This window comes from Zalophus californianus, chromosome 11 (genome assembly GCF_009762305.2).
Source record: "Zalophus californianus isolate mZalCal1 chromosome 11, mZalCal1.pri.v2, whole genome shotgun sequence".
NCBI lineage: Eukaryota > Metazoa > Chordata > Mammalia > Carnivora > Otariidae > Zalophus > Zalophus californianus.
In genome coordinates, this window is record NC_045605.1 from 57,054,806 (window position 1) to 57,066,872 (window position 12,067).

Genomic DNA, 12,067 nt, shown 5'->3' on the forward strand with positions numbered 1-12,067 from the left:
GTGGCCGCGGGGCTTGCCGGGACTTATAGTAGTTAGAAGCAGCGTCCACCGGTTGCTGCCTACACGGCCTGCCGCCGCTTCGCGGTTACCAAGGAGCGGAGAAGGTAGTGGAAGGCGCCACCGTGGAGCCGCTCCGAGATCCCCGGGAGTCTCGCAGGCGCGCATCTCGCGTTGCCGGGACGCAGCCTCTGCGGACGCCTCGGAGGCGGAAGCGACGACGGAGGCAGGTGCGGCTGGAGACTTAGTATGAGTTGCCCTAAAAGTTTCCAAAGGGCCGCAGGAGCTCGTTCTTCATCCGTCCTAGCCCTTTTACAGCACTTACTGGTTATTTTCTCTGGTGACTGTCAACTAAGGTGTTAGTAATGTTTTCGTGTTACAGAGAACTCACATTTGCTGAGTGTCTACCGTCTGAAAGGCTGTGTACCGTGTACGTTTATATTCATCTTCTCATGTCGTCCCTTAACAGCCCAGTCAGAAGAGAAAACTAAGAAATTTACCCAAGGCCGGATAGCATGTATCAGAACCTGGTTAAGAAGCCAGGGGGTTTTAATCCCCTGGTATGTTCCCTCTGCCACTCTGTTTTTAATCGTTTTAGGATGTAATAGTATTCTAGATTTTCATTAATTCATTTTTTTCCACAATTTTTTTTTTTTTTTTTTTTTTTTTTTTTTTTTTTTGAGAGAGAGAGAGAGTGCGCGGGGCAGGGGGAGAGAACTTAAGGAGGCTCCACGCGCAGAGCAGAACCCGACTGGGGGCTCGATCTCACACGGGACTTGATCTCACAGGGGTCTTGATCTCACCACCCTGAGATCATGACCTGAGCTAAAACCAAGAGTCGGCTGCTCAACCACCTGAGCCACCCAGGCACCTCTTTTTCACAAATATTTGTTGAGCACCAACCAACATTGCTCAGAAGTACTAAGGGGTACTGGAAGATCAAGAGAGACCTGTTCACTACTCTCTTGGAACATCTACTCTAGTGACCTAGAGTTATCACATGACGGGATTATGTTATACCATGATCTCTTACATTGCATCACTTGTTTGTTTTTTAATCACCATAAATACCTAAGTGTCAAAATACTGAATAAATACTGAGTGCTTACTATGTAGCAGTCACTCTTCTGGGCACTGGGGATATATTCCTAAATAATAAAATCTAGGCAAAATACCTGTCTTGGTAAAGCTAACATTCGTGTGATAATAATTATCACTACTATTAGATGGGATTTCTTCACTTCTGTAAGTCAATCCAGTCAGATGCTCCAATAGCTTTTTGCTGTTTATCTTCTATACTATCCTTCTCATTTTTCAAGACCCAGCTCTAATGTCACCTGCTCTGAAACCTTTCCTGATCCTTATTTTTTCCTTCTTTGCAGACAGAATGAAGAACTCCATGGCATTGTGTTTATGGTTCAGTTTAGTTCAGTAAACACTCATTGAACCTCTTCAATGGGCCAGATCCTGTATGAAGTGCTGGGAATAAAGATATAGGTAGGACCTAGGCTTGGCCTTTGAGGGGCTCACAGCCTGGGATTGGGGGTGTGAGGAGTGGGGAACAGACAGGTAAGCAGGCCATTGTACTACAGTGTGGTAGAGTGTTTCCATTAAGAGGTGGGCTGAGATGGTAGCACAGAGAAGGGTCAACCTGAGGAGGGGGAGATACAGGAAAGCTGTCTGTATGAGTCAGGCAAAGAAGAAGTGGGAGAAGTGTCATAGGCCAAAGGAATGGAGCAGCACATGTATGCAAATGAGCACCGTTACTCTGTGTGTGTGTTGGAGCTGGGAGACATTACAATTAGACTGAGATTAGCTTCTTCAAGTTTGAGATAGAGACCCGAGGTAGCTGAAGCTAACTAGGCAGGCAGCCTCTAAGTCTGGAACTTGGACTTTCTTTTTTCCACCATGCAGATAAAGTTCATACTTTCCTTAGGGTTACTTTCTAGACAATGTAACATCAGGATTGTGTGCCCTTCCTAGCTCATTAATTGTATATCCACACCTTCTCACCTGGTATTCTTCATTGGGAACTGGAATTTCCCAGTGGATTGTTTCCGAGTCTATATGCCCTCCACAAGTCTGAGTCTGATTCATCTTTTATATATGTAGAGCAAATATCTTTTCCCAGATTGTGTCTTATCTTTCAATTCTATCTTTGCTGTTTTATCGTAGATTTATTTTGTATTAATGATCCTATAAAAGATCCTTCCTGATTTGTGATTTGCACATGTTATTTAATCACTCTAGCCCCACCCCATCATCACAAAATTACTCCCTTGTTCTACCTTCCTCCCATCCATGTTTCTGTCTCTATCTCTACATCTCTAGTTATCTATTTCTGGGATCTTTAGTTTTGTGGGGTTTTTTTAGGCCCCAGCTGAGACACATTTTGGAGGCAAGGGTCACAGTAGGATGTAACTAATGAGAAAGTTCAAGAGCTCTGAATGACAGGCTAAGAAGGAGTGTAATATCTGTTTTACAGGTGAAGAAACACAAAAAAAAGGAAGTCAAGGGGTCTCTCCCAAGGTCAAAGATCAAGTAAGTACTATGCAGATCAGAAGCAAGGTCCTCATATTCTGTAAGTTACTGAAGTCTTCTCCCAACAGTCATCATCTCTGACATTTCCCAGCCAGCTATTTACTCATTCATTCACTCACCTATGTAGCAGATAGGTGTGGTTGGTCACAAGAGAGATTTCCTGAAAGACAGATTGACTATTGATCTTTCCCCATCCATCCATCCTTTTATCCATTCACCTTCCTGACACATTTTTAGTGAATTCTAGGTTCATTGCTAGGCGCTGGAATTACATAGGTGAATAAGATATCATAGGACCCATGGCAGGTGAGAAATTGGTTAAGGGGAACAATTATAATAAAGTGATAAGCACTATACTAGGAGAAGCATAGGGTATTGTAGGAACATACAGGAAGGGCATTAACCCTTTTCGGGATGGTAACAGATCAGGAAATTCACAGTGCCCTGTGTTGAACCAAAGGAGATACCAACATCACCTATTTATTCCACAGATAATTGTGAATCTCTTATGTGCTAGGTGCTGTGTTAGGTACTGGGAATAAAGAAATGAACTCTATAGGTACTCTCCTTCCTTTAAAGGAGTTCAGAGTCTAGTTAGGAAGATCAGAAATATGAATAAAGACCCTTGGGCCCTGGGAGTACATCATATCCTTCATTTGGCTCGCACATGTTTATGGGTTATTTCCTTTGAGCATTCCAGAGGTGGAAGAGAGATGGTGAATTGGATATGTTTCCAGACTTGGAGGTTCACAAACCTTTGAAGGAACCCCTCCATGATTATTAGTAACTTATGAAGTAGAAAGGGCTCCAGCCATGAAAGAGGTATAGAAGAAATACTCCAGTGCTTAGCCAGAGTAACAGTTATTTCCCTCTGGAAGGTTCAGTGAAGGCATTGTGGAGAGGGTGGCATCTGGACTGGATCTAGAAGGTTTTTAAAAATTTATTACCTCATTTAATTCTTACAATAATTCTCCAAGGCACAGGTTTTTATCTTCATTTTACATGTGGGAAATTTGAGGCACAAAAAGGTAAAGGGATTGCCTAAGGTCACTCAGCTTAGTGGCAGAAACTAGACTCAAATTTAAGCCTCTTGTCTCCAAAATTGTTGCCCTTCCTACTGCACCACTCTACTTTGCATATTTGTCACTTCCAGAAAACATTTTCCCAGGACACCTGATCCTATCTCTCTGCTCCTTCCTTTCACTGAATCTCATTCCAGACCCTCCATTTCAGGGACCATATCCTTGCCCCAGCCAGGGACTTACAGGTTCCCAAAAATCTGCCACCCCAAATTGTCTGCATCTGTTCCAAAGCAGATCTGGGAATGGTTGGATCTCTTTATTTTTTTAAGAGTTTATTTTTAAGTAATTTCTATACCCAATGTGGGGCTCAAACCTACAACCCCAAAATCTAGAGTCAAACACTCTACCAGCTGAGCCAGCCAGGTGCCTCTGGCTGGATCTCTTTTTTCTTTTTTTATAAAGATTTTATTTATTTGAGAGAGAGAGGGCATGCATGCACAAGGGAGGTGGGGCGGGCAGAGAAAGAAGGAGAAGCAGACTCTTGATCCCAGGACCCCAGGATCATGACCTAAGCTGAAGGCAGACACTTAACTGAGTGAGCCACCCAGGCACCCCCTGGCTGGCTGGATCTCTTTGAGAAAAATCTCAAATCTCTAAGAGCTCAAGTTTTAAGAAATTTAGATCTTTGATTTATTCCTAACAGAAGTAGCATTTGAACTGAATCTTTTTTTTTTTTTTTTTTTTAGGAGAGAGGGTGGGGGGAAGGGAAGAGGGAGGGGGGAGGGAGAGAATCTTTTTTATTATTATTTTTTTAATTTGAGAGAGACAGAGATAGCAACAGAGATAGAGTGTGTGAGCGGGGAGAAGAGGGAGAAGCAGGCTCCCTGACATGGGGCTCCATCCCAGGACCCTGGGATCATGACCTGACCTGAGCCACCCAGGTGCCCCGGGAGAGAGAGAATCTTAAGCACACTCCATGTTCAGTGTGGAGCCCAATGGGGGGCTCTGTCTCACAACCCTGAGATCATGACTGAGCCAAAATCAAGAGTTGGATGCTTAACCAACTGAGCCACCCAGGCGCCCCTGAACTGAATCTTAAAGCATGAGATTAACCAGGTAATGATGGAGAAGGCTATTTTAGGCCAAAGGAACAAAGGCAGGGAAGACTGAATGTGTTTGGAGAATAGAAAATGATTCTGTAAGCCTGATGGGCAGGGCTGACTGGAGCTAGAAAGGTTAGGACATGGGACTCCAGAGGCCTTCAAGAGCAGGCTCAGGTTGCTCAGTGGGAATCTGATTAGAAGACTGTTGCAGTATTCTAGGTGGGAGATGGTAAAAGATTTAATGAAAACAGAGATAGAGAAAATTACATTGGAACAGTTTTCCTGAGCTGGAATTGTCTTGACTCAGTGACCAGTTGATGGAATCCCATTTCACCTAGCATTATTTTTGTCAGACCTCTCTTTCTAAAGCACAGCTTGGGTCATGGCTTTCCCAGCTCAGATACCATCCATGGCTTTCAAGTTACCTACCAGGGGAAGCCTGAGCTCCTAGCCTGTCACTGAAAGCCTTCAAGAGCAGACACCATCCTTTCTGTCCAGCCTTATTGTCCCAAACTCCCAAACACACATCCTTCTCCTTCCTGGATCAGGTTGTTTCTTTACTGCACCAAATGTGCCCACTACTATGCCCTTAGTCCTGTGGCCCTTTTTGTTTGGAATGCTTATCCTTTACTAGCAAACTCAGTTCATCTCTCGAATATTATTTTCACAACATCTTGCCTAAAAACGTGAGCGCCCTCTTCCCTGAAATCTGTTAAAACAAACGACATTTCTAGTGAGCACTTAATATGTAGTAGGCACTACCTTTATAACTTGATCCTCTCATCTGTCTATTAAAGTAGATGTTATTACTCCCAATTACAGGGGAGAAAACTGAGGCTCAGAGGGTAGAGAAACATTCCCAGTCATAAGAGTGAGGGAAGACAGTCAGGATTCAAACCAGGTCTGTCTGTATCCAAAGGTGTTCTGTATAGTGTTCCACTGAGTTAGGACTGATTTGAACCAAAAACCTGGGCCTTGGTCTCCCTCTTCATTCAAAGGGCCAGCCCATTTCTGAAACAGGGGAGGGGCCTCCTGGGCCTCGGACTTAAGGTGGATGTAGGGTATGGTGGTCCTCCTGGTGGGCTCACAGGCCACATTGGGTGAGAGAACTATGCTGCCCCTTCTCAGTGCTTCTACTTCCTCACTTTCCTTGCTTGACTCTCAGGGAGATGGCCTCCTCACGAATATACAAGCTGGATAATGGGAAGCCTTACCTGAACAACTGCTTTCCAGCCAAAAATCTCCTTCGGATGCCAGACGAAGGTCAGGTGACTTCTCAAATTGATACCTTTGCTTCACACTCAGTGCCTACATCCATTCCTTCCTCTCCAACCCATTTATTCCTGTTCCCTGCACTACCCAACCCTGTCCCTTCCCATCCATCTTCCCTCAGCAGCCTCAGAGAGTTTTCTAAAGTGCACATTGAACCACAGTGTCCTATTCTGTTCAGTGACTTCTCATTGCTGACTCCTTTACCTGGTACTCTGTGTTCACAGTCTAACCTCCCCTTATTCTTTGCCACAACCCCATTCCTTCACCTATGCCCTATTCCATAGTACTTTCTTTTCACATAGCTTGTTTTATTTGCCCAGAATATTCCGGCTATCATTCCAGTTATCCAAACTCTTTCCATGCCACAAAGCCCAGCTCTTTTTCCAATAAGCCCTGTCTAGCTACTCCAGCCCTCAGTGACCATACTCTTTTGTGAGCTGTCTTCCTCTCTCTGTTTATTATTTGTTGAGTAATCATATTCTGCAGGATCCTAAATAAAATGGCTAAATAAAATGACTCTGCTAAATAGTTTTTCAAACATTCATCTAGTTAAAAACTCCCTTGGGGCAGGGACTTCTCACAACACCGAACAGAGCTCTACAGATGGAACGCTGCCGAGAAGTATGAGTTCACTGGATTAGATTTGTTGATTTGAAAGGGTAGAGCAAGGGGGAAATACCCCTTGTTTACTCTAGATGAAATGACTTGCTGGTTACTCTGTGGAATATTGGAAGAACTTTCTCCTCCAGTCCGTCCTCCCCACCTGTTTAAACCCTACTGTGGAGCTCTCAGTAGGAACTCATGATTTCATACCCACGCCCCCTTACACACACAGATGGACAACAGAAATAAATACAGCCATGTGCACCTGCATGTGTTAATATATATATGTATATTTCCTAGTCCACTGAGTGCAATGACACCTCATTCACAAATAGCATACCTGGTCCCTAGATTTTGGTTTCTGGATACAATTCTCCAATAAAAAGAGCCAGGGCTCCTCAGAGAAATAGTTGTTTGCAGGTTTGAGGCCAGAAGAATACAAATTGCACCTGGAACATCGTATAGTGACAGGAAGTACAGAAGTGCTCAGAAAAATGATGAGTGCGTATCAGAAGGACATAGGAGCTAACCTGAAGGAGCTCCCTATGGCCAAAGCTGGGACACCCTAAACAACAAAATAAATAAAGGTAGAATTGGGTTGTAAACTATACAATAAATAAGTATCCGTGAGCCCATATTGATACAAATAAATATTTGAATATGTAAATAAGTGTAGGAGAAGGAACAACTCTTCCTACAGTAGAATTTCAGTTAATAAATGTAGAAGGAATGAAGGAAATAGAAAATCACCGTTAAAGCATCACAATAATAATTTTGACAGGTAAGAAGCTTCTGTAGATGTTGTATCAGGCTTCTCCAGCAAAATAGAACCAATAGGATATGTATTTATATCCTACTCATTTTGTTTCCATATTTATATGTGTGTACACACACACACACATTATCTGTTTTAAGGAATTGGCTTATGACATTATGGGGGCTGGCAAGACAAATCTATACCGCGGGTAGGCTGAGAACTCAGGAAACATCTGGTACTGTAGTCTTAAGGCAAAATTTTTTCCTCCTTTGAGAAACCTCAGTTTTTGCTTTTAAGTTTTTTCAACTGATTGGGTGAGGCCTGTACACATTATTGAGGATAGTCTCCTTTACCTAAAATCAACTGATTGTAGATGTTAACCATACCTATAAAATACCTTCACAGCAACACCTAGATTAGTGTTGGATTGAATAACTGCTTACCACAGCCTAGCCAAGTTGACACATAAAATTAACCATCACAGATGCTAGAATTAGTGGGTCAAAGTATGATGAGAAAGAGGATATTCGCATAGTCTTAAAGTATCTTCATTAATTACAAAGGGAAAAAGTGACTTTTCAGTAGGGAAAGTAGGCCGACACCACCTTAACCAGGTGATCAAAATTAATATCACCAATCATCAGACATACTGACATCACCTGCTGTCTGATAGGATGCGCTGACAAGGGCACCGCATCAGTTCTTTGATAGTTTTGCCAAAGCACAGAGCCTTAATCTAATTATGGGAAAACATCAAACAAGTTCAGATTGAGGGACTTTCTATAAAATAATTGACCAGTACTCTTCAAAAGTGTCAAGATCATACAAGAAAAAAGGAAGACTGAAGAACTGTCACAGATTGGGGGATTCTAAGAAGACATGACAACTAAATAAAATGTGAGATCCCCCTGGAACAGAAAAGGGACATCAATGAGAAAACTAGCAAAATTCAAAGGGCTATGGATTAGTTACTAATATTGGACCAGTGTTAACTTACCACCTTAAGTCATATTATGATTATATAAGATATTAATATTGGGAGGGAAGTGGGAGGATGGGGTAACTGGGTGATACACTATATGTTAATTTAAATTTTTAAAAATTTATAATAAAAGATGTTAGCATTAGGGGAACTGGGTGAAAGCTGTACAGGAACTCAGTATTATTTTCACAACTTTTCTGGAAGTCTAAACTTACCTCAAAATGAAAAATTACGGGGGAGAAAACGTTCCGATGGATACTCTTTGTGCTAAAAGCCTACCCCAGTAAACTCAAGGTCCTTGTTCTGGTCCTGTAGACTTTTTCTGATCTGACTCTGCTGACCTCCCCAGCCTCATCTCTTTTCCCTCACATTCATCTCCAGACAACAGTCGGGGCCTTACTTTCTCAACTTGTTCGGAGTTTGGGCACCAACTCACACTGGAGTCTCCAGGAGTCTGGGCTATTGGAATAGAACAAAGGTCCATGACCCAGATGGGGGCAACCCTGGGAAATGGAGTGTCTGGAATCTCAGGTCCAGAGTGGGAATGGGAAATGACTCACAGCAGATATAGGGTGGGAGTTGCATCCAGGAGTAAGGATTGGCAGCTGTGGTCAGGTGAGCCAGGGCAAGCCCCCAAGGCAGAGGTAGTGGGCTATGAAGGCAAGGAGCCAATGATCAGAGGCACCGAGCTGGCTCCAACAACTCTGTGCTGTTCTGTATCGTTCTGATATTTTATGCTTCTGGATACTTCTGGTGCTCTTCCCTCTGCCAAGGCTGCCTATTTTTTCCATCTCCATCTAGTCTACCTTAAACTTACTGGATCTAGCTCGTGCCCTAGGCTGGTAGCTCCCCTTTCTGTGCTTTCACAGCACCTCTTCTATTATTAGGCTCCTTTGAGTCAGGGCCTCCATCTTAATTCATCCCCATAGCCCTAGTTCCTAGCACAATGTAGATGCTCAGAAAATGCGCACAATATGGTAAGCTCTGTGAGGCCTTGGGAATACTGAGGTGGATCAATCGGACAAAATCTGCTCTGAGGGGCAAGACAATAAACAAGTGAAAAAACAAAATAATTAGATTGCAATGAATGCCTTGGAGTAAAAAAACTGATGCAGGAGTGAACAGATTCTAGAATGTTGTCATGATTCTTGTTAGGTGAGCTTACTAGTAAACCTCATATTCTTTTTTACTTACATAAATTTTCAAGTTCTTTCTACAGTGAACATGTATTGGATTTTTTAAAAGTTCCAACTGTCCTATCATTCTTACTGAGCTCCTAATACAACCTTTATGCTATAGTGATGGGATCCAGGATAAGGTCTAGCAAGATGGAGCCCGTTGAGTTGATGCCACTCATTTAGATGCCAAGAGATGACAAATGGGAGAGTAGTAAGCCGCATAGGAAAGAATAATCAGCTCTGCTGAGGAGAGTCAGAAAAGGCAGAATAGGAAATACTTGATTTGGGGTCTTGAAGGAACCTTAGCGTTTGGAGACAAAAGTGTGGAGGAGAGAATTGGGCAAGTCATTCCACCTCTTTGAGTCTTAGCCTTTTCATCTGTAAAATGGGGACAGTAACATGTCCTTCACTGGGGTTTGGGGCCAATTAAAGGAGAGAGCTATGCAGACACCCCCCACCCCACCAGCAGCAGCTGCAGCTGCAGCAGCAGAACAGTATCTCATGCATATCAGGTAATGAGTTATTTTTGGTTTTGGTATTATAGGTAAATATTCTGTAAGTACACAAGTTGTAGCTTTAGAGGGGTTTGCTCCTCCTCACTGTTCTGATCTTCTCAACAGGCCGAGGACACTGGTTAGTGGCTCGGAAATGTAACCTCAAGAAGAAGCCCAAGAGTGTGTTTGAGGCACCAGCTGAGGGTCAGGAAAGCCAGAAGAAGGTTTCTTCTGAGGTCCGGGGGAAGAAAGCGTTTCAACAGGAAAACCAAGAGGGCATTCCTGGACATGTGCTGGACCGGGCTTTCCTGGTGAGAGTAAATGTATCCTAGAATGGCTGGCAGAATCAGCTGATGACTGTCTTGGTTGGGGACAAGGACTTGCTCTGTTCCACTCAGATACCATGACTCCCAACCCTCCCCCAAACTATTAGAGTGATCTTGGCTAATTGAGCACAGAGTGATGAAGGGACCCAAAGCTTTCTTTACATCCACCTTGTGAGATAGGTATTATTTTCCCTATTACGTTGTTGCCATTGCGAAGATGGGAAAACTGAGGCCCCGAAGAGGTAATTTGCCTTGGCCATGGTCCCACAGCTAATAATTAGAACTCTGTCTATTCAGGATTAGAACCAGTCAGGATGAGAACTCTGGTCTACTGACTCCAAAGCCTGTGCCTTTTAGTATATCAGGTAAAAAACTTTTAATTGAGCTGGAGAGGCAAAGGAGTAGGTCCAGGGAACAGTAAAGTGAAAATTCCATTCCTGCACCTGGTAGGGGGTAGAGATTTCTGTTCTCCTCTGGGGAGATTTTTCCAGGAATGGGGGAACTAGGGAGATTCTACACTCCACAACCTTTGTCCTTTGGTTTTAGTATCTGGCTAAAGTCTGGGGGAGCCGATCAGATAGTACCCAGTGTCTGGGGCAGGCTTCACAAAGAAGACTGGGGTGGCTGTATTGGAGACCAGCCAGGTAATTTCACATCTGCTCTTTTCAATGCCTCGGTGGCTTGGCAAAGAAAGACATATTTTGTAAATTCATATTAATGTCCAGTCCAGTTCGCATAGTTCCCTATGAAGAACTCTCTGGCATCCTGCTTTGTTCCCAGACTCTGCTTATGGTTCCCAAGAGGTGGCTTTCTACACAGATCAGACGTTGAAGGAGAGCTTTGAGAAGGCAGCTTTGAGGTAGCAACTCACTTCAAGAGGGTAGTGTAAGCTTTTTACAGAGTCCCATGGTGTGTCCTTTGTTGTAATGTCCACTTCTCACTGGGGGTGCGGAGGACTGAAACAACAGTATTAAGGAAGGGCAGAAAACACTTACCATAGTCTTCTTTTCCCTTTTGTTTCCTACAACATATACATTCCCACATTAACGGAGATGGTTTGTCACCCATGTGTGGCTTTGTATACCAAAAGCAACAAGAGTGTTTCTCACAGTAATGGGATACCTGCTTACCTGCTGCATAGTTCCACTTGAATGTTTTATTGGCACCTCCTAGTGAACTACTGCACCAATCCCCTTACTCCAAGTCCCAAGACATACCTCTTTTCTAGTGTTTACTATACTGCCTCAGTGATGGTGCTATATCTAGTCACCAGGCCAGTAATCTGGGGTTATCCTTGACACTTGCCTCTCCCTCACCACCCAACTACTGACACTACCAAGCCCTGGCACTTTTATTAAATAGTTGTCGAATCTGTATTCTTTTCCTCATCTCCACTGCCTCTACCCTATTCTGGGCCACCATCATCTTTTATTAGAGTAATTCAGTAACTTCCTAACTAGTCTGAATCAACTAGGATGCTTTTATTTCATATAAAAAGAAGCCAGAGGCATTGTTTTTCCAGGGTAGGTTAATTTACTGTTAAAGGCCTAGGTTCCTTCATCTTTCTGCTCTATGTGCTTAGCATGATAACTTGTCTTCTTGGGCTAATTGCCTTCCTGATCCCAAGATGGCTGCAGCAACTCCGGTCATCACATATAAAGGATAATGTCCAAAGGTACAAAAGGGATTGTCACTGTCTTATGTCTGTTTTTAAAAGTAAGAAAGAGCTCCCCAGAACTGGCCTCCTATCCCCAGCAGCCGGTGTCTGTCTGATTGGCCAGACCTATATCAT

The 12,067-nt window shown here is 43.4% G+C and overlaps 1 protein-coding gene across 4 annotated transcripts in view; it reads left to right on the forward strand.

Moving 5' to 3' along the window:
* Nucleotides 1-43: 43 nt before the first annotated feature.
* The window catches only part of XRRA1 (X-ray radiation resistance associated 1), a 61,956-nt gene continuing 49,932 nt past the window's right edge, over nucleotides 44-12,067 (forward strand). For 3 of the 4 annotated variants that reach the window (XM_035722850.1, XM_035722851.1, XM_035722852.1), the window contains exons 1-4: nucleotides 44-227; nucleotides 2,483-2,538; nucleotides 5,829-5,926; nucleotides 10,076-10,260. In XM_035722850.1, the coding sequence (XP_035578743.1) occupies nucleotides 5,833-5,926; nucleotides 10,076-10,260 (279 nt within the window). In that variant the 5' untranslated portion in view covers nucleotides 44-227; nucleotides 2,483-2,538; nucleotides 5,829-5,832. Of the gene's footprint in view, nucleotides 228-2,482; nucleotides 2,539-5,828; nucleotides 5,927-10,075; nucleotides 10,261-12,067 lie in introns of those variants that run through there. The other variant, XM_035722853.1, reaches the window with a different exon arrangement.